The 23,944-nt window shown below is 40.6% G+C and overlaps 1 protein-coding gene across 1 annotated transcript in view; it reads left to right on the top strand.

The window, feature by feature from the left end:
• The window catches only part of cfap221 (cilia and flagella associated protein 221), a 202,526-nt gene that overhangs the window by 108,391 nt on the left and 70,191 nt on the right, over positions 1-23,944 (top strand). Inside the window, exons 14-15 of the mRNA XM_048599324.1 lie at positions 15,986-16,075; positions 23,618-23,713. Of these exons, the coding sequence (XP_048455281.1) occupies positions 15,986-16,075; positions 23,618-23,713 (186 nt within the window). The remainder of the gene's footprint in view (positions 1-15,985; positions 16,076-23,617; positions 23,714-23,944) is intronic.

Here is a 23,944-nt window from a genome sequence, read left to right as displayed (position 1 = left end):
CTTTCCAGCATATTATACTTTCATTATGAATATAGTGAGAATTCAAGCAGAGCAACGGAGAAAAATGAGCAGGAGTAGGCTGTCCACTCCTTAGACTCCGCTCACCATTCAATATGATCATGGCTGATCATCCAACTCAGTGCTCTGTTCTTGCTTTCTCCCCATATCCTTTGACCCCTTTAGTGCTAAGAACTATTTGTTTCTTGAAATTCTTCAATGTTTTGGCCTCAACAGTTGCTGTGGCAGAGTATTCTATGGGCTAACCACTCTCTGGGTAAAGAAATTACTCCTCATCTTTGCCTTCAAAAGCTTACCCCTTTTCCTTAAACTGTGACCCCTGGTTTGGGACTCCACAATCAACATCACCCTCCTGCCCACATCTACCCTGCCTAATCCTGTTATCATTTTACAGGTTCCTATGAGATCCCCCCTCATTCTAAACTCCAGTGCATGTAGTTCTAATCAATCCAGTCTGTTGCCATTTGTCAATCCTGCCATCCCAGGAAATCAGTCTGGTAGACCTTCTTTGCATTCCTTCCATTGCCAGAACATCCTTTCCCAAATAAGGAAACCGAAACTGCAAACAATACTCCAAATGTGGTCTTACCAATGCTCTGTACAATTGTACCAAGATATCCCTGCACCGGTACTCAGACTCTCTGACTATGAATGCCAATATACCATTTGCCTTCTTCACTGCCTGCTGCATCTGTATACTGCTGCATCAGCAACTGGTGTACCAGGACACCAAAGTCTCATTGCATCTCCCCCTTTCACAATCTTGCTTGCCTATTTTGCTTCCAAAGCGGATAACCTCACATTTATCTACATTATACTGCAGCTATCATGTATTTCATCACGAACGTATCTTACTGTCACTGGTTAAAAATCCTGACAGCATTGTGGTGTATCAACACTACGTGAGGAGCAGTGGATCAAGAGTAGAACTCATAAATACCTTGTCAAGGGCAATTAGGGACTCAGTCAAATGTTTACTCGTGCTTCTCCTCCCCCTCCATGAATTCCCTTTATATAATGCAACAGTATTTAAACATCATTAACTTCTTTAAGGACAAACCCACAAAGTATGTCATAGCCCTCTAGAATTCCTCCGTTGTCCATATTCTACAAGGTGATATTTTCATTACTGTCTGCTGACAGCTGCAACTGTGGCCAACTGTGCATATGTGTTAATCTGGAAACACATATGCAAAAATTATAGACGCTATACATCATTGCATAAAATGTTAATGACATGTGCAAAGGCTGCACTGCGCAGAGAAGAAACATAATTCTGCAACGGGGTTCAGCACTGGCAAATGAGGGGACGGGGGAGTGAAGATGTGAAACGGAGAGGGGATTGAAGATGGGAGAGGAGGCCTTAGTTGCTCCCAACTGTTCCTGCCCCTTGCCTTGTCTACCCCTCCCTGTTGTCTCCCCCTCCCTTTTATTTGAACCTTTCCTGTCTCCCGCTGCTTATTCTCAAGCCTTCCTCTCCTTTCTCCACCCTCTTGTGGGTCCTGTCTCACCTACCTTCTCTCAATTGTCTGTTTCACATTCACCCCCTTTCCCACAGTATGTACACCCCATCCCCCTGTTCACTTCTCTCTTGTGCCATGCCCATCCCTGAATTCATTTAAATATGCATGTGCAAGTTTAAGCTCTACACAATGTACATGCACTGGTGTCAGCAAACACAGGCAATATTTTATGGGAATCCATCCATTTGTGTTTTGGCTACTCCAACTTTTCTTTATGGCTGTAGATGCCTTAGCTCCTTATTTTAGTTTCTGGTAGATAGTCTTCATAACTTCCAAGCTAAATATACTGCATGCTTTCAATCACAAAGTCTGTGTGAGAACCACTACGTATTTATTGCTTTTGCCATAATTATTTATTCCTGTTGCTATATTTTACCTTCAACACAACCCATATGATCAATTTAAGATGCTGATGGAACTTAAGGCCCTCTCTCCAGAATTTATGTCCCTCGCAAGAAATACCAAATTACTTCTTTTCATTTTAGAATGACATATTAGATTAAAACTATTTAATTTGATTTTGCCACAAGCCAATCAACAGGTCATCCATTGTTTTCCCATTGTCAACCCACCCTTATTGGTACACACAAGCTACCATTTAAGTGTAATAAATCCAGGCTTGTTTGAAGTGCATTTATGTCAGAGTTGTATTTATCAGTTTCTCAAGCAGATACCTCCATTTATTTAGTCAAAAAAAGTCCTAAAACTACAAGTTAGATTCTAAGAGATATGGATTATAAACTGATGTTTTGTGACAGGTATTATTCAGGAGAAAAAGTGTGTGATTATAGTTCTACATTAGCACCTTTTGCATAACTTCTCAAAGAAAAGGATACTGCCAGTGTAGCAGCAGGGGAAGGGGTAGCAGCATTATTAGATTAGATTAAAAATAATTTGTTACTTGACAAGTGTCAGGACTCAAAGAATTGCCAGTCAATAAAATCCAAATCATATTTGATTAACTTTATTGCTTTCCTTGATGAATCAATAGAACAAGTTAATGAGAATACCACGGTGAAATTATTCATATAGGCAGTCAAACGGCATTCAACAAGTGGTCCATATATAGACAGCAAACTTAAAGCCCACAAGATTAAAGAGACAGTATGGATACAAAATTTTTGTCAGCTGTGGCTTGGTAAGAAGCTCTCTCACCTCTGAATCATAAGGTCCGAGGTTCAATTCCTTTTCCCTATGCCAGGACTTTAGTCCATAATAACCAAAGCTGACGTTCTGGAGCAGTACTGGTTTTGGATGAGATGCCCCTGTTTACTTAGTTTAAAAATGTCCTAAAACTACAAGTTAGATTCTAAAAGATATGGATTGTGAACTGGTGTTGTGCAAGAAGGTATTATTCAGGAGAGAAAGGATATCATTAAAGTAGTAAATTAGTACTTTTCGCATAACTTTACAGAGAAAAGCATGCTGCCAATGTTTTTTACATTGAAGCCTCATCTGTCTAATTGAGTGGATGTAAAAGATCCCAAATTGCTACTATGAAGGAGGACAGCAGAATTATCCCTGGTGCCCTAGCCAATATCTATCCCTCAAACAACATCACTGCAACAGATTATCTGATCATTATCATGTTGGTAATCATATTCAATGTTACCAGAATACAGATGTTAGTCTGTGACAATGCAGAAGGAAACTTTTTTTAGGCGCTAGATAGAAAAGTATGGCAGGTAGTCGATTTTGAAACTAGGGGGAGCAGATCCATGAGTTCTGTATTAGAAACGCTGTTGTTCTCCTATGTTTCAATGTACAGGGCATGATCCTACATTTGATATTACTTAACTTAGAAATGTAGTAAGCAATAAGGAAAAAATAGTTAATAACTTCAATAAATCATGGACTGGTGATAGAAACACATGACAGATGACATTTATGATGAAAGGAATGAATAAGGGCAAGATGCACTAAATTGTACAATTTTAAAAGGCGTTAAATGACAAAGAGACCTGACAGTTATCTGAAAACAAGTCTTTGAATATACCTGGATAAGTTAAGAAGGCTTTTTTTTTAAAAGATGGGATTATTGCCCTTACTGGTAGAGTGGTGTAGAAGAGCAATGAAATTAGGCAAAATCTTTAAACAGTATGTTTAGGTGAAAGCAGCAGAACTATGACAATCAAACTTCAGGGACAGAAGTTATACGTCACCAGGTTATGGTCCAGCAGGTTTATTTGAAATCACAAACTTTCAGAGCACGGCTCCTTCATCAGGTGAAGTGGAGGGAAGCGCCCAGACACAAAATATATATAGGCAGAGAGATAATGACAAGATAATTCGGGTAATTAAGAATGTCAGCAGATAAGTACAAATCATGTGAGTGGAGCGTCGACTTATTCAGCCTGTTGACCATCCACTTACTCTATTTGTACTTACCTGTTGATATTCTTAATTACCTAAAATTATCTAATCATTATCTCTCTATCTATATATTCTGTGGCTGTGCGCTTCCCACTACTTCGCCGGATGAAGGAACATCAGTCCGAAAGCTTGTGATTTCAAATAAATCTGTTGGACTGTAACCTGGTGTCATGTGATTTCTGACTTTATCCACCCTAGTCTAACACCGGCACCTCCAGATCACACTTCAGGGAGGCTTTCAAGGCTGCGGAGAAAGAGCTGATGCAATTCACCAAAATGGTATCAGGGATAGGGATTGTGTGGGGAAATTGGAAAAGCTTACAAAAAACTTTGACAGAGGTACATAAAGCTTTGAATGGTTTCCAGAGTAAATTCAGAGTGTTTCCTGTGGCTAAAGATGACAAATTTAAGGTGATTGGCAGAGATGAGATTTTAACACAGTTCTATCTAAATCGAATATCTAGATCACTTTGGTGTAATTTGGAATGCACCACTGAAATAATGATGAAAAGAAATTTGAAGATAAATCCAAATACTTCAATGGAAATAAAAATCAACACTATGAGGAAAGGCTAGGGGAGTAGAAGTAATCTGATAATTCTACCAAAGGGTGATACCAACAATGGCCTTCTCTGTGTCTCTGCTACTCTTTCCCCAATGCCCATTGTAGCCCAGAATTTTATCACTGTTCAACGTGGGACATTCACATACAGGAAAGCCTTCAAAATACTTCAAATCATTAACTTTTATTCACAAACACTGAAAGCAAACAGATAGATATCAAACAAATAGAAACTGTGTTTGCCTCTTGGAACAGAAATAGATTGTTTGCCTTTCAAGCAGCAGCAAATTTACAGACAATGAATGATCATTGATGCAGCAGCATCGGAGGAGGGATTGCATCCAGCGCAGATTCATGGAGGCGGAGGTGGAAGCAGGTTTGTGCCCAGTACAAGACCCAGCCCCAGTAATATTGCTGGTAACTGCATTGGCGAGATAGACCTAAAGTGCACTCATGGTGGCAGTGGACTTGAGTTTGGGCCAGTGTGTTACCCAATTGGCGAGATCCAATGAGGAATCCATGGTTAGAGCGTCAGTGGAAGTGAGATGGCACTGAAGTGTGATGACTTGCATTCCAGAAGTAGTGGTGTGGCGAAGAGGACTTGTGCCAGGCCACCAGGCCCATGGCAGAGCACTTAATGAGAAGGAATGTAAATTTCAATACTTTTTCTTTATTTCTTTATTTTTCTGCTTTTATATTTAATGTTTGGTTTATTTTTCTGTGTTTTAAGATGCACTGGAGAGAGGCGATGCTATACAATACTTCCCACTGTATTTTGCAACAAAATATGCATAACAATAAATAAATCAAATCAAAAGGCTCAGCTTGGTCATCAAGGGGTCTCCTCCCACACCTTCATATCCCTTTCTATCTGGCACTACTTCAACAGCCTGTCACTACAGATCCCCCACATGTTTCCATCCGGAATTATGACTGCAAGTCTCATTCATACTTCATGAGACTCATCCCTACAATGTAGTTCTGCCCATAACCAACTGCACATCCCCTACTGTTGAAATGATGGTGGTGGTGACTATCAATAACCCAACCCATTTCCACCCATGCACTATTATCTGCGCACCCCCATATGCTGAATTTCCCCCTTTCACCATTCTTGTCCCCTCTGAAAGACAAGTTGTTGCATCCAATCCCCCACGGGTAAATCACCCCACTTCCCCATGACCACAGTGACTTGTGATACCCCAACGTTGACTTTCTTTGAATCAGTACTCCTCCATGTTGAGCAACACTTAGAGGAAGCACTGAGAGTGACAAGGCTGTAAAATGTACTCTGAGTGGGGGATTTCAATGTTCACCATGAAGAGTGGCTCAGCAGCAGCATTACAGATTGAGCTGGTCAACTCCTAAAACAGACAGCTGTTGGACTGGGTCTGCGGCAAGTGGTGATGGAACCTACAAGAGGAAAGGACTTACCTGACCTTATCCTTACCAGTCTGGTGGCTGCAGATACAACTGTCGAATACAGTATCAGTAAGAGTGACCACCGCACAGTCCTTTTGGAAACAAAGTCCCGCCTTCACATTGAGAATAACCTTCATCGTGCCATATGGCACTGTTACCATGCTTAATGGAACAGACTTCAAACAGATCTAGCAATAGAAGACTGGGCATCTGTGAGGCACTGTGGGCCATCAACAGCAGCAGAATTGTGCTACAGCACAACCTGTAAACTCATGACCCAGTGTGACCCCCACTTAACCATTACCAACAATCCAGGGAATCAACACTGGTTCAATGGAGTCTGCAGGGGGGCATGCCAGGAACAACACCAGGCATACCTGAAAATGAGGTGTCAACCTGGTGAAGCCATCAAATAGGACTACTTGAATGCCAAACAGCATAAGCAGCAAGTGTCAGAGCTAAGCGATCCCACAGCGAACAGATCAGATTCAAGCTCTATAGTCCTGCCGCGTCTAGTCATGAATTGTGGTGAGCAATTTAATAACTTACTGGAGAATTAGGCTACATAAATATCTCCATCCTTAATGATGGAAGAGCCCAATGCTTCAATGCAAAATATAATGTTGAAGCATTTGCAGCAATCTTCAGCCAGAAGTGCCGAATGGATGATCCATATTGACCTTCACCAGTGGTCCACATTACGTGCCAGTTTCCGGCAAATTTGATTCACTCCAATGTGATATCAAACAGTTGGAGGCACTGGAAACCTCAAAGGCAATGGGCCCTGACAACATTCTGGCAATATTCTGAAGATTTATTCTCCAGAACTTGCCTTTCTCTTACCAAACTGTTCCAGTACAGTTGCAACCCTGACATCTACCTGACAATGTGGAAAATTTCCCAGGTACATCCTGAAAAAAAGAGCAGGACATCCAACCTGGCCAATTATCACCCCATCAGCCTACTCCCGATCATCAATAACTGATAATCAGTAAGTCAACAGTGCTCAGCAATAACCTGCTCACTGATGCCTAGTTTAGGTTCAACCAGGGCCACTCAGCTCCTGACCTCATTACAGGATTGATTGAAACATGGACAAAAGAGCTGAATTCCAGAAGTAAAGCGAGAATGACAGCCCTTAACATCAATGTCACATTCAGCCAAGTGTGGTATCAAAGAGCCCAAGCAAAACTGGAATTAATGGGTAACGGGGCAAATTCTCCACTGGTTGGATTCATACCTGGCACATAGGAAGATGGGTCAGTCAGTTCAGCTCCAGGACATCTCTGCAAGAGTTTCTCAGGGTAGTGTCCTATGCCCAGCCACCTTCAGCTGCTTCATGAAAGATCTTCCCTCCTACCTATAGTCAGAAATGGGAATGTTCGCCAATGATTGCTCAATGTTCAGCACCATTCGAAACTCCTCAGATACTGAAACAGTCCACATTCAAATGCATCAAGATCTGGACGATATCCAGGCTTGGGCTGCCAAGTTGGTAGTAACATTTATGCCACACAAATCTCAGGCAATGACTGTCTCCACTAAGAGTCAATCTAGCCACCATCCTTTGACATTCAATAGTGTTACCATCACTGAATCCCCTATTATCAACATCCTGGGGGTTTCAATTTCAACTGGACTTGTCATATAATCACAGTAGCGACAAGAGCAGGTCAGAGGCTAAGAATACTGTGCTGAGTAACTCACCTCCTGGAACCCCGATTGCCTAGAATGGGTGCAGCTCCAACAATACTCGAGAAGCTTGACGCCATCCAGAACAAAGGAGACTACTTGATTGGCACTACACCTACAAGTCTTCATTTTATCCACCATCAACACTCAGCAGCAGTGCATACTATCTATTGGATGCACTGAAGAAATTCATCAAACATCCTTAGACAGCACCTTCCAAACCCACGACCACATCTAGAAGGACAAGAGGAGCAGATACATGGGAAGACGCCCACCTGCATGTCTATCTCCAAGATACTCACCATCCTGTCTTGGAAATATATTGCTGTTCCTTCACTGTCACTGGGTCAAAATCCTGGAATTCTGTGCCTTATGGCATTGAGGGTCAATCCACAGCACATAGACAGCATTGATTCAAGAAGGCAGCCCACCACCATTTTCTCAAGGTCTAACAAATATGGGCAATAAATATGAGATATGAGATTGACACAGCATAGTGTCATACAGCTAAATGTCCACCAACTTGATGAATGACGGCTGACCAGAATTGCAACCTGCCTGGCTTTGTGTCTCTGCTAAAGAGTATGGCAAGACAGAACGATTGTGAGTCCTTAAGGTGCAGCTGAGGGGGCAAAATCCTAAAAGGCAGAGACACAGAGAGCATCAGAGTAAGTGGCTGAGCATGAAGAGAGCAAGAAAGGATCCCTAAAATGCAATCTGTTCCAATCCATAACGTGGGAATCCATTCTTGCACGAGAAATGTCCTGACAGTAGTATTGCACTGAATGGAGCTGGTATGTTCCAAAGCACAGCACAACAGTGCAGAACTATATTGAAAGTGAATGGGGATATCTCAGGACGACATGGTGAAGTTCCAGAATAAAAGGCAATTTTGTCTGCTAATTGAAATTGCCAAAAAAACAGATTTCAAATTTGGATCTCTCAACCTAATATACGCTCGTTGCATAAATTTAGCCTCATTTCATTCTAGGTTGACAATCTCCTTTATATGAATGTCAAGGTCAGTTAGTCTGGCAAATTCTTCAAAGGCTTCCTGTGCAACACCATTACTGCTCTAATTCTGTTCTTGTGTGCATCTTTCGTGGCCATGCATTCATTAGCCTCTGTCCTAAGTATTCCTATATTTCTCTGCCTCACTACCTTGATTTTCTCTTTTAAAAACTTACCTCTTTGACTAGCTTTTAGCCATCTGACCTAATGTCTGCTGTATGGTTTGGTGTCATACTTTGTTTTGTAATGCTTATGGGAAACTACTTGTGACAATTAAAGGCAGCACATAAATAAGTTGTTGTTGTTCTTGATTGGGAATTACTGTAAGAGTTTGAGTCCAAGTCAGAATAAAGGAAATTTTACTCTTTATTGAGACTTTGCTGTATTATTTAGAACGCCTTATTTCAAATTGTAAAGAATAAATTTTAAATGTCAATAATATTGGTGCTAATTGCCAAGTGAACCTGACAATATAGAATACTCTGGTGTGAAAATTTCAGACGTGTGCTCCAGGATAGTTTTCTAAAGTCAAAGCTAGACAATGTCATTGGAGAATTGTACAGGAACTTTACAGTTTACTTAGTAATTTTTCTATTTAATGTTGGGCTGCTTAGTGGTAACACTGTGTACTAAAACAAAAAAGTATTTTTATGTTTGCTATCAATGTGCCTCATTTTGAGACGCACAAAAAATAATCATTAATCCTCAATTTCTTTAGGTGGAAGTTGCTTAAATTTGTCAGTGGGGATTCAAGGCCAAGGAAGGGACAAATGTAAAGTGTCATCTAAAAGCACTGATTTATCTAATTTGGATAAGGTACAGATAGTTTCTTTGTACCAGTTGCCACAAAAGTCAAATTGACCCTATTTGCACAGTTGGAAATTGTTAGTGGCCGTGAAACTTAGCTGAGATGTAAGTGAATTTAGGAAGGTCATTGTTGTATCAAATAAGATAAATTAATCATTTGCTTTGAACTGAGCTGTAGCTGGTGCAATGCTTAGTCAAGATGTGCGTGAATCACATGAGAAAATGAGTCTAGCTGTACTTGCACTTATTTTTCAAATGTTCTTGTTCTGAAGTTATGCATGTAGATAATGTTGATAGAATCAATATGCTAAATATTTCAAGCTGTTTGCAAACTTTTCATTTGCCTAGAAGAATATCATTTCAATTCAGAAGTTCCCTGTAAATGTTTAAAAATATAATTCACAAGGAGATCCCAGAAAACTTAGAATATTACAACAGGAACAGAAACAAAGTTGCTGGAAAAGCTCAGCAGGTCTGGCAGCATCTGTGGAGGAGAAAACAGAGTTAACGTTTCGGGTCCAGTGACCCTTCCTCTGAACTCAGGAAAGGTTCTGAGGAAGGGTCACCGGATCCGAAACATTAGCTCTGTTTTCTCCTCCACAGATGCTGCCAGACCTGCTGAGCTTTTCCAGCAACTTTGTTTTTGTTCCTGATTTACAGCATCCACAGTTCTTTTGGTTTTTACTTAGAATATTACATCTATATTCATCTCAGTTTCCACATCATACTTGTCAGTAATAAAGATGTTTTTTAAAGATTTCTTTGTGGCAATCCTATTTCCACACAACATAACATATTTATCACATGGGCTCATGATTTATCGGCCCCAAACATCAATATTTATAGTTTTAAAGAAAGAAAGCTATGTATTTATATGTTACTTTTCACAGCCACTGGATATCTTAAAGCACATTACAACAAATTGTTTGAAGTGTAGGAAACAAATTACAAATTGTTTATATTTAACACTGATTTGCTCTTTTCTGCTTAGTTTGTTGCACTGCCACTTCTGATACAATAGGTGTACGTCTTAATTAGCACTTGTGAATTTCAACATTGTGGATTTTCTGATGGCCAGACAATCAATATTTCAACTTGATTGGGAGGTATGTGTGGGGTTGCTGGGAATTCTGAAGGAATTGCCTAGGAATTTGAATATTCCACTAACTAATTTCTGTACAGTTGGAGTCCTCCAAATGTGTTTAAATTGGACAACACGGCATCCCCTGCCACTGGAGTCAACTTCTCACCTCCCTTCATGTGCTCTGGACTGAATACCCCTTCCCCTCTCCAGATTCAGGGCACATTACCCACCTTGCATCACAGGGATATAAGAGAAGTGTTTGAGATTGATAAACACAAATGGAAGACCAACAGAGCACAAGGATGGTTGCAGCTGGCAATGCAGAAACGACTCTTGAATTCTGGACTCAGTGGCCATTAGGAGTAGCATCCTCCACAGGAAGGGCAGAACGCAGGAATCAGCAGGGCAGAGGAGAGGGAACAAGGATGGGAAGGCACCAAAGACCATATCCATACCTAGAAAAGATCTACTTACAAAGCCAGAGCTACCTGTGCCAATGCTGCAGGAGACACTGACTCTCCACACAGATAATCACCAACATCTGTGCCCTTATTGTAGAAGACCTTTCACCTCACACTACTGGTTACCATGTAAGGACAGTCGCTAAAGTCATTGTTGCTTTGAACTGTTTTGCTTCTGGGACCTTCCAAGTATCTTCTGTGGACATTGGTGGCATCTTGGAATGATTACACACCATTGTATCTCACAAGTCACTGAGACTATTTTTTTGTGAGAATCTGATGGTATATCTTTACCAGACAAACATAGACCTTTCAGGCACAGAGAACATTAGGTTTTCCTTCTATCACTGGATTCCCCCAGTTGCAGTTGCACCCAAATGACCATCAGACACTGACTGACCACCAAGAGAGATTTTTGAACAGGAAGGACTTTCCACTCTGTCATCATTCACCAAGTCTGCAACAAAAACAAGAACTTACTGCATTGTTGCACTCACTTTCCTAGCAGTTGCCATGACTTCAACTTCTGCCGGTCCAAACTGCTAGACCTCTTCACTGCACTCCTAGAAATCTGTAGGTGGATTCGAAGGTAGAAGAAGTGTTTCTTACAGAATCGGCTGCTATATGAGGGTCCCAGACAAAAGAAGAGGTGATAAACCCCAAATTGTCTGCTTATTGTAAACTCCAATGAGAACCCTCTCTGAAGATGCAATATGAAATATCATAAACATTGATGAGGATTGTGATAGTCTTCAAAGGGGCATAGACAATCTGATGGAATGGACAAACCTGTAAGATGAATTTTAATTGTCAAGAGGTGCACATGTACTTAAGATGTAGATAGGAAATATAAGCAACAGAGTACAATTCTAAAGGGTATGCAGAAATAGTCTGGTATTATGTGTGCACAATTTGTTTAAAGTGGCTGCGTTCCTACTATCTCTTGTTTAAAGTGGTAATATGTTGAGAAAATGGTTAAAAAGCAGATGGTATTCTGGATTTTGTAAAGATAACATGGAGTTCAAGATCACGGAACTTATGTTGAACTTTTATGAATCAGTGATTCGGCCACAACTGAATCAACTTGTGACAGTTGTTATGACACATCTCCAGGGCAAGTGACAATTGAAGCCAGGCCTTCACAATTTTCTCAAAAGCCCTGAACTGGAGCATTGTGTGCATTGTGCTTCATGAAGGATGTAAATTCTTTAGAGACCATGCTGAATTAATTTCCAGAATGGTTCCTTGGATAAGAATCTTCAGTTACTTGGATAAATTAGAAAGGGTGGGATTGTTCTGATTGTCAAAGAGAAGTTTGAAAGGAGATCTGATATAAATGTTCAAAATTATGAGGTGTCTAATTAGAATAGTTGGAGAGAAGCTGTACCCATGAGTAGAAGTCTAGAAAAGCAGGATACAGAGATTTATGGCAATGTGTTAAAGAACCACTGGTTGATACAGTAAGTGGTTAGAAACCAGAATGCTTTCTTGAAAGTGCAATGGAGGCAGATTCAATTGTGGCTCTCAGGGGAATTTGTTAAGCACCTGAAAAGAAAGGAATTTGCAGGGAAAAAATAAAGAATGGAACTAGCTGAATTAATCTTACTGAGAACAGACATAGGCTCAAGGGTAATGCTGTATATCTTCTATTCTGAAATTTATCAGGTCATTATTGCATTGGTGTTTATGGAACAGCTGCACACAGATTAGTTGGCCATGACTTGCATCTCAGCAATGACTAATCTTCAAAATATTTATTTCTTCATGTAGGAACCTCACTGAATGAATAATGCTCATGGCACAGAGAACATTAAGTTTTCCTTCCATCACTGGATTTCAATAAGGTATGTACCTCATTGATATATCATGGCAGACATCTCTCTGCCATGATATATTAAAGAGGTACATACTTCATTGAAAGTTAGACAGCATAGTAAAGAAGGCTTTTGGCATGTTTGTCTTCATTGCTCAGGCCGTTGAGTTTAGGACGTCATGTTGAGATTGTACAGGATGTTGGTGAGTCCACTTTTGAAGTACTGTGTACAGTTCTGGTCACCCTGGTATAGAAAGGATATTATTAAATTGGAGAAGGTGAAGAAAAGTTTTACAAGGATGTTACCAGGACTGAAGAGTTTGAGTTATAAAGAGAGGCTGGATAAGCTGGGACTTTTTTTCACTGGAGCCTAGGAGATTGAGGGGTGACCTTGTAGAGGTTTATAAAATCATGAGGGCATAAATGAGGTGAATGGCAATGGTCTTTTCTCGAGGGTGAGAGTTCAAAACGAGAGGGCACATTTTAAGATGAGTGAAGAAAGATTTAAAAGGGAGCCGAGAGACAACTTTTTCATGCAGAGGGTGGTTCTTATGTAGATTGAACTGTCACAGGAAGTGGTAAATGCAGATAGAGTTACAACATTCAAAAGATATTTTGACAGGTACATAAATAGAAAAGGTATAGAAAGATATTAGCCAAACGCAGGTAAGTGGGACTGGTTTAGTTCGGGAAACTTGCTCAGCATGGACAAGTTGGACTGAAGGGTCTGCTTCCATGCTGTATGACTCTATGATTCTACGAGGCAAGAAGAATAAACAGGATCCCCTCTTCTAGAAGAGGGAACGAACCCTTATTGTTGGTACTGTTAACAACACAGTTCTAGTCAACTGAGCCACCTAGCCATAAAAAGATGTGCAAATAACTAAAGGTGAATGATCTGAGATAAATGCAAAAACAAGTAGAAAGGATGAAAACCTCATATGAAGTTAATAAAAACAGAAAGAACTGTGGATGCTGTAAATCAGGACCAAAAACAAAGTTGCTGGAAAAGCTCAGCAGGTCTAGCAGCATCTGTGAGGGAAAAAACAGAGTTAATGTCTCGGGTCCGATTACCCTTCCTGAGTTCTGAGGAATGGCCACCGGACCTGAAACATTAACTCTGTTTTTTCCTTCACAGATGCTGCCAGACCATATAAGGTTAAAACAGATTTAAAAATTAGGAAAAAAACTAGAGCACAAAATCATTGAAATCTATACTCACAGTAGATATTTGCATGTGTATATGAATAATATGAGGGACTATACATTGAATATCTTTGGAACAGTACAAGGTAATGATTGTGAGGCCAAAATGACCTGAAGGGAGAACTAGCATTGTGAGCCTCAAATAGATCAAAACGGAACTGTTTCGCAAAGTGATTCATTTACTTCATTTAAATTTGATTTCCCAAACCACTATCTCTAAACAAGATTTTGAGGAGATTGTGCCTTTGCAAATAATACTGTCTGCTACAATAAAACAAGGTTACATAAATTATCACACGTGGAAGAGTTTGAACCCTGGACTGTCAGATTCAACCTATTTTAGATGGGGGCACAATCAGGAGGAAATAAGTTCAATAAAAAAATTCTGTTCTTGCTCAGTCCATATTGACCCAATCAGAATTTCAGGCTAATTATGTTTGATTGAATGTGCATGAGAACTCAGAACATTTTTTTTAAAAAATGAAGCCAGAAAGTGCTGCAGAAATTCAGTAGGTCTGGCAGCAGCTATGCAGAGACAAACAGAGTTAACAATTTGAGTTTTTCCAGGATTGTAAGTAAAAGGGTAAACCAGCATTCTCATTTCTATTTTTTTTTATTCATTCTTGCGATGTGGGTGTCACTGGCTGGACCAGCATTTATTGTCCTTCTCTTGCTGCTCTTGGGAAAGTGGGGGTGAGCTCACTTCTTGAACTGCTGCATTCCATTTGCTATAGTTAAACCCATAATGCGTTTAGGAAGGGAGTGCCAGGATAGTGGCCCAGTGACGCTGAAGAAATGGCAATATACTTCCAAGTCAAGATAGTGAATGGCTTGGAGGGAAACTACAGGTGGTGGTGTTTCCATGTGTTTGCTTCTTGTCCTTCTAGATGGTGGAGGTCTTGGGTCTGGAAGGTGCTAAGGAGCCTTAGTAAGTTTCTGCAATGCAGTTGGTACATGTTACTGCTATTGAGCATCAGTAGTAGAGGGAGTGAGTGATTGTTTGTGGATGTGGTACCAATCAAGCGGATGTTTTGTCCTGGATGGTGTCAAGTCTTTTGAGTGTTGTTAGAGCTGCAGTCATCCAGGCAAGTGGGTAAAATTCCATCACACTCCTGGCCAGTGCCTTGTAGATGATGGACAGGCTTTGGGGAGTCAGGAGGTGAGTTACATTCTGCAGGATTTCTGGCCCCTGACCTTCTCTTGTTGCAACAGTATTTATATGGCTAGTACGTTTCAGTTTCTGGTCAATGGTTAAACATTAAAGGTAACCACTTGAAATTAGATCTTCATGTTGATGTTTGAATGCAAGCGCAAATTCAACCTGCAGCAAAATAGTCTGATTTCTACATTTATACATGAAAAATATCATTAGCATAAGATAGGGCTGTTAGTATCTGAGGAACAGATGCCAAAACCCATTATTGTCTTCAGGAGAAGGCAGGGAGACTTGTGCAATGTATCTTTTTCTAATAATGGATATTTTATTAACTGTTCAAAGAGCAGCTTATTTAAGATCATTATATAGAAGCGATGTATTGATTGAAGGAAGACAGTAATGCAGAACATGATCAGAGCCATCTTATTTGCTAAAGTAGGGAAATCATTTCCCACATGTCATTAGAAAATGTTCAACCATTCTAAATAAATAGCTTTACATTTTTATTGAGGTAGTTCATGTAGGAATTATTTCAACCATTTTTCATATTTTATGGCATCAACTAAGTTTAGGATAATATGTTCTTTCATTTGCAAGATCACTATCTTACTGAATACATGTAGCAATATGAGTATTATTTATACTGAAGGTCCTCACTATAAAGGTGTATCTGAAGAACTAGACTATATTACTAAATTTGGCGACTTGCAGATCCTGTCAATGCAGAAAGAAAATTAACTATTTGTGTTTTCATTATGCATCCATGCAGTAACTCCACTCAGAATTAATCTGACGTGTGTTTTCCATGGCCTAGAATGTCCAAGATATGTAATAATATTGGTGTTTTCACTTTGTAGGTACATTTGGATGTTCCTGTGCCAGAAAAAGAATGTGAAAGGCATGAAACTGTGATTTCTTTGAAGCGTATTCTACGTAGCATTGGACAGGTGAGTTCTGTTTTCACAGTTAACGTTGTATGAATTACTTCATTTGGTTTTTTTGGGAACTAGAAAGCAGAATTGCATAAGGGCAGATGGTTGAAGAAGAAAGAATGCCATCCAATATTTTTGTTAAATGAATCAAAGTAATCTTTTAATACAAATAAGAAATCAATCATAAAAGAGTACAACATTCATGGCTAAATACTAGAATAACATGAAAATTAGATTCCTTGTCCTATCAAAGTACAGTCAGAGATTTCTTATTAACAAATTAGACAGAAATATGGTAAATTATGAGAAAATCTAAGTTTATAAAGAGTTGACAGAATTTGCTGGCAGAGGAGGTGATAAAAGGAATCCATGCAGACACTTGTCTTTCTGTCTGAAAATGTAAAGCCATGGTGAATGTCTCAGAATGATCACATTATGACAGCCTTCAGAAGAGATTATTTATTAGAAATAAAAAAAACAGTAAATGCAAGAAATAACTCAGCCTGTCTGACAGCATCTGTGGAGAAAGAAACAGAATTTTCCTGGACCATTGGAGGAAGATTAAGGGATGAATGGAATGAGAAAGTTCTATAGATCCTGATGTGATGTCACTCTGTGCTGGCTTTCTCCAGGATGAAATTGAGGGAGAGCAGGAATGCATATTGTTGTTAGGAAGTGGTTAAGATCACTCAAATGCCAAATATTAGCTGTCTTTACAGAGAATTCTGAATTTCCCAGTCATGAAATGTGTTTCCTAATGTATCAGTTCTGAAGAAGGACCACTGAACCTGAAACATTAACTCAGATTTCTCTCCACAGATGCTGCCAGACCTGCTGAGTTTTTCCAGCAATTTCTGTTTTTGCATCAGCAACTTGTCTTGGTCACCAAGGAGGGTGCCAAGCAGAAAAAGCTTATTCAATGCAACTGACAAGCTGATGGCTTTTATTAGTTGAATTCAAAAGTTCCAGCCATGGGCATTACAGACTGCTATTCAAATAACTTCTTCTCTCAGACAGTGTTTTTATTGGATTACATGGGATTATCAGTAGCTTAGAAAGCACTAATATGCTTCCAATATTCATAGTGACATGGAAGTAGCTTGCGCAGCTCCACATTTCCCCTCAGGTGAGGTTCAAGAATAGTTATTTCACCATGATCACAGCTACAGTAGGAGCAACAACAATAGCTTTTACAAGCAAACAAAGCAAACAGTACACTGCATTAAGTTTCATTTAGCAGGACCTGGCATTTTTTTTGGCTTAAGAGAAATGGCCATTATAGTGATTGTATTGAGGTCAGCCAGGTGGACCAGATTAACAGACTCCATCAAGGAGCCATGGCTCATGGGTATAAATAGAGTGTCAGAGGATTTGTTCACTCTGAGAGCTGGCTCTGAGGAAGCTGGATCAGTGCCAAGGACTCTCCACATGTAAATTAAGGGTAACTTGGTGATGGGCTCCCAGCTCTGGAGTTATTTCAGCGGCAACAAGAGAAAAGCATGCTCCTGAAGAGATTTGCTCGCAACAGTTGTGTTTAAGTTGGGATAAGCATTTCTGATGTCATGCCATTATTTGGGAAGCTTGACTTGTGGGCCCAGTATGTGGAAAGAATGCATTATTTTTTTTCCAGGCAAATGACACTGGTGCAGATTAAAAGCAATGAGTAATTCTCCTGACAACTTGGGGATCCGCGGCTTTTTCAAACGTTGGGAACTTAGCTTCCCCAAAGGCACCAGATACAGAAACCGTTCAAAAGTTGACAGATTTAGTTAAAGAATTTTATGACCCCAAGACTTCTGAAATTCTGAGATGCTATCAGTTTTACTTGGCAATTTGAGAACCAGGGGAATCTGTATCGGGATTTTTGACTAGGTTAAGGTGACTGGCAGAGGCACGTGACTTTGGTTTAATTCTTAATGAGATGCTGAGAGACTGTTTGGTATGTGGGACTAATGATGTAATCATGCAAAAGCATCCACTAGCTGAAGCCCAACTGGACCTTAAGTGGAGTAAATGAGTTGCCGGGTATTCCAATGGAAGTGGACATCCTTGCCAGTCCAACTGAGCTTAGGGAACACAACTGAGTGAAGGCAACTGCGTACCCTCACTCTGGACATATCCTGAACAGAGGGACTCTATGTCAGCCCACAGCAAAACCCCAAACAAAGCCAAGCCTCGGACAAACAGTTAACATTTGCTTCAGGATCTGGGCCAGCAAGCCATTGTCGTTGCTGCCAACATGCTGACTCAAGACAGCACAAGAGTCCCACTAGACCTAAATTGAGTAACAGAACTCATAGGCCAGTATCCAGGAGAGTGCACACCCTAGAAAGTCCATGTACGTCTGGTTTGGAACAGTCAAATTGCAACATCCAAATCAGAGCCAATCCAAATAAATGTCTGGTTAAATGGCCGAATGGAGGTTGATACTGGCAAAACCATTTCAGTGATCGCAGAACCACTCTTTAACAAAATTCTCCCCAGACTCCAGCCCTTAAGTTTGTGCAAGACCTCAGCTATACAGAGAACCTTATTTGGGCAACCTTTACAGGTTAAGGGTACAACTTCAGTTCCAGTCTCTAATGAGAAGCAGCTGGTTCAGTTACCATGGATTGTAGGAAAAAGCTTGGGCCCAATCTTGATGGGGCAGAGGTTGAGAAAGATTCACCTAGATTGGCTCAACATTTTTCGATTAGAAAATGGCTGCCTGAGTGAAGGCCTAAAGTCCTGGAAGTGTTTCAAGAAGGTCCAGGGACTATCAAAGGAGCCAAACCACCTTACATGTTGACCAGGAAGCAATTCCACGATTCTGCAAGGCCTACCCAGTGCCGTTTGCCTTATGTGCAAAAGTAGATACAGAAATCAGGAGGTTGGAAAGCGAAGGAATCATCAAATCAGGCCAGTTTGAGGAATCGGCAGTACCAGTCATACTGATTCTGCAGCTCGACATGTCGGTTCACCTTTGTGAGGATGTTAAACAAACAGTAAACTGCTTCTCGCAGCTGGATAAATACCCAACCTAGTGCGTAGAGGAGTTATAAGCAAAGCTGGCAGAGGGCCTGTCCTTCACAAAGCTGGACTTGAGCCATTGCAGTTAGAGGAGGATTCCCAGAAGTATGCTACAGTTATTACCCATAGAGGTTTGTACCAACATACAAGACTGCCATTTGGGGTATCATCAGCCTGTGCAATTTTCCAGTGGATGATGGAGAACATTTTACAATGTCTACCCAGGTCATCATTTATCTAATGATGTGGTGATAAAAGGGAAGACCAATAAGAAGCTCTTAAGGAACTTGGACATTTCTCCTGGGCAGACATACACCATAGAAGGGAAAAATGTGTTCCAGGCACCCCAAGAAACCTACTTGGGCTACAGAGTTGACACAACTGGGTTACACCCGATGGAAGATAAAATAAAGATGATTAAAGGTGCCCCAGTCTGAACATCTGTACCGGAGCTTAGGCCTTTCCTTGGGCTGGTGAACTATTACAGAAAGTTCATACATAACCCTGGCCTCCATCCTGGCACCTTTGCATCAACTCCTAAGAAAGGGTCAGCGTTGGAAATGGTCTCATAGCCAAGCCATAGCTTTCAAGAAAGAGAAGAAACAGCTATCGTCCTCTAAGGTGTTGACACTCTATAATCCCAAGTGAGATCTAGTACTGATATGCTCTGCTTCCCTGTACAACATTGGCGTAGTATTAGCTCATAGGTGGCCCAACGGTGAGGAACGCACAATTGTGTATGCATCCAGGACATTGGATAATGCAAAGCATAAATACGCCCAAATAGAGGAGTAAGGTTTGGCAGTCATATTTGGAGTCAGTAAGTTCCACAAATACCTTCACGGATGTAAATTTGTAATAGTAATGGACTATGAACCCCTGCTAAGTCTACTTAAAAGAGGACAAGGCAATGACGCCCATAGCTTCGGGCCGAATTCAGCAGTGGTCTGTAATACTAAGTGCATAAAATTGCAATTTGGAACACTGTTCAGAAGGCCAAATAGCAAATGCAGATGCCTTGAGTAGCCTCCCACTAGCAGATACACTACTGCAGTACCGGAAGAGTCCATAATGGTTTTTGGACACACCTACAGTCACAGCTGGCAATATCAGACTTTGAACACAGAAAGATCTGGTCTTGAGAAACCTGAAACAGCTGGTGGTGATGGGGGCACCTGGAGAGACCAGATCACAGTAGAAGTTGCCATGTTATTATGGGGAGCAAGAGTGATTGTCCCAAGCAAAGGTCACCACCAGATATTGCCTGAACTCCTCCAGGGTCATCCAGGGTTTTCCAAAATTATGTTGGTGAGAAGTTATGTCTGGTGGCCAGGATTGGATGCAGACATAGCTGTGTTGCTGGGGCAGTGCCAAGAGTGCCAACAAGAACAAAAATTTGCCACAAGCAGCTCCTCCACATGTGTGGGACTGGCCAGGTAAACCCTGGACTCAGTTACACACCGACTATGCAGATCCTCTCATGGGCCCAATGTTCTCAGTCATTTTGGATGCCCACTCAAACTGGTTGAAGATGCATGGCGTTCACTTGTCAAACACGGGGATGATGACAGAAAAACTGCATGCATCTTTTACAATACACTGACTCCTGGAAGTGTTGGTCATAGATAATGGGCCATCATTTGCCAGCAGGAAATTTGAATATTTCCTAAAGTCGAATGTTATTCATCATGTGAGGACAGCTCCGTGCCATCCATCATCCAATGGTCTGGCAGAAAGAACGGTCCAAACTTTGAAGGCAAGCTAAAAGAAACAGCCTACAACTTCTCAAAACACCAAACTGTCTCGGTTGCTATTTGATTATAGGTCCACCACTCATGCAACTACAGGGATGGCTGTAGCAGTGTTGATAATAGGGGAGAAGACTCCACACCAGGTTAAATGTAATTTTCCTGGACTTTGTGGGACGAGGGAGGAGTGTGATATGGCATCAGGAACATCAACACCAGACACAAGACTCCACTAATTGAGAGAGACAGTTTACTCCAGGGAACAAAATCCAGGGAACCATGGGAATGGCCCTGCATGGGTAAGAGGCATGGTCAACGTGAGGTCAGGGCCAAAGATGTGCAAAAACCAGGAAGATGTAATGGTCCTGAACAAGCATGTGGACCATATGAAAGCTGCAGACTCGCAAATGGTGGGGGAGCAACGTGCCCGGCTCCTCAACTACCTTTCCAACTGTTCAAAACCCATGAGTTCTCCCTCTGTGTCAAGTGTTGAAGACACCTCAGAATCTGAGATGGACATGGTGGGTATCATCACCTTGATGATTTTGCCTCCTGAATAGGAGAGTGAATTTCTTCCAAGATGCTCCAGGCACAAGAGGTGAGCTACTGTGGGGTATGTGCCACCTATATCAATGGTAGCATTGGAAGAAACTGACTCAGTGCTAAAATGCCCCAGGAGTAACTGCAAAAAAAAACTGACCTATGCCTTCGGACTAGGAACGGGAGGGATGTAGTCATTGTAACTAGATCAGCCAGGTGGACCTCATGGAATATGATTCCACTGATTGGGGCTGTTAATCTGGTCCAATCAAGGAACCCTGGCTGACAGATATAAACAGGAGTGTCTGACATTCTGACTCAAAGCTGGCTCAGAGGAAGCTGGACCAATGTCAAGGACTCTCTGTGGGTAAATATAGGGTAACTTGATAATGGGATACCAGCCTCTGTGGAATTATTTCACCAATATCTTGAGGAAACCTTTTGGTTTCAGTATTGCGGAAACCCTGTCTGAAGGTGGATGTGTAAAACAATTTCTACTAAAGGGATAACATTTAGAACTGTTAAAGGAATAGGTTACCTCAATGCAAGAAGTTTAGGTTAAAAGTTCCAAACCAGAAATGTTTGATTAAAACCCTTAAGGTGTTAGTTGAAGCTTAGAAAGTCTAAAGGTCAATTGTATGAAGGCTCAAGGAAGAGGCTATTTGATTCTCAGTTCAAGGAATTGAAGTATCAATTAAGTCCGATGGATGTATTTGAACATAGCATAAGAAATAGGAGCAGGAATATGCCACTTAGCATCTCAAGCCTGCCCCACTATTATATGCAGTTCTTGCACAAGAACATTCAGATCCCCCGTCATGTTTTTGGATTTTCTCTTTATTTAGCTAATAGTCTGCCTTTTGAATCTTCCTACCAAAGTGTATGACCTCACACTTTTCTATCTTGAACTGTCTGCCTAGTTTTTGCCCCGTCAAATTATCTATGTCTTCTTGCACATTCCTTTCATTCTCAATAAACATGTCCTTCTGCCTGTTTTGTATCAGCAAACTTGGATACATTACACTCTGACCCCCCCTTCCTTCATGTTATTAGTATAAAAAGGTAAAATTGCCATATTGTCACCAGACAGCTGCAGTTTCATTAGACAGAGTTGACTGGTGGTGGTTTAACCTGAGGTTCATCAGGTGAGGCGAGAGATTGAGAAAGGTATTCTGTGATGTAACCTCAACTGGTGCAGGAATTGAACCCACACTGGCTTCATAAAACTAGCCATCCAGCCAAGTAACCTAACTGGTACCCTTTTAACATAGATAGTAAATACTTAAGGCCCTCAGACTGATGCTTGGGCATTCTACTAGTTATGTCTTTCCAACCTAAACAGGACCCATTAACCCTTATTCTGTTTTCTGTTTGTCAACAAATCCTCAAAGACTACAATTAGTCAAGAATGCGGGGTAATAATAAATGCAGTGAGAGGTTTTCAGTCACATTAGGAAGTAAAGGGAGGGTTTTTTTTGCAGTCTGGTCTATTAGTTGCGTACAATGTACCCTTAGTTAATTTTGACTTTGTTGTGGTCAAAGTCTTTAAAATGTGAAATCTTCCGTGATCCTTTGAGTCGGTTACTGGGAATTTAAATCTTTTATTCGGAAGAAGCATTGGACTCTATGGGTATTGTATCACAAGATACAGGTTGTGGTGGAATACAATTCTGCCGTTGTTGTTGGCTCAGTTTTGAGCTGCTTTCTATTCTAAATTGACCATTTAGTGCAATATCAGTCAGACAACACAGTTGATGGCTTTGTGTTGCTTTCTCTTACCAATGATGTTTTGGACAGGCGCATGCATAACAGGAAGCTGTGTGAGGATTAGGTCACATTATTTTGCCCTCACTAAATTTATTTGTAATTGTGTTAGTTTTGATGATGGACATTGAAATTCCCCAACCCTTAGTAAATTCAAGGCACATTCTGTGTTCATTTCAGAATGATGTATATTGTGCAGGATATAAAAAGAAAAATAGTAAATTGGTATAATTTTTCATTTATATATATTTATATTGAATGACATTATTTAAATAAATCTGTGTAGTATTTTTATAATGATACTTTGCAGAAACACAGTCATGCAGTTGCAGAGTATTACCTTATTCATTATTCTCATTGTTAATCACATTAAGATAATGATGCTGAAGTACAATTATGATGTGCAAATAAAATGTCTTAGAAGAATCAACTTTGTTGTCAGAAATGAATGTGGCCAACTTAAAAAAAATATGATTTCTTCTTTATTTCCTTACAGCTTCCAAGCCATGTCCCAGAATTTGATCCTTATTCTAATGATCCCTGGGAAGTTCGACATAGGGCTCTCAAACACTTTCAGCAAGCTGCACGAAAGGTACAAACACATATCGAAATATATCGATGAATATGTAACAGCTATTCTTGCAAAACACAAGTTACGTTCTGATTGAAAGGTGCTGATCAATTGTGCTGCAAGTATTTTTTCTTCTTATTTGTACTGTTAATGGCTGGCTTTACAGCCACAAATGTAAGAGAGTAATGAGGGCCATACAGAGGCTGCACCCCCTAAATCAGTGCCGAAATCTGATGCTGCTTGGCCTGCTGC

This window comes from Rhincodon typus, chromosome 7 (assembly GCF_021869965.1).
Source record: "Rhincodon typus isolate 14 chromosome 7, sRhiTyp1.1, whole genome shotgun sequence".
NCBI classification, from domain to species: Eukaryota; Metazoa; Chordata; class Chondrichthyes; order Orectolobiformes; family Rhincodontidae; genus Rhincodon; species Rhincodon typus.
The sequence above is the reverse complement of the archived record's forward strand: the minus strand, read 5'-3'. Positions and strand labels throughout refer to the sequence as shown.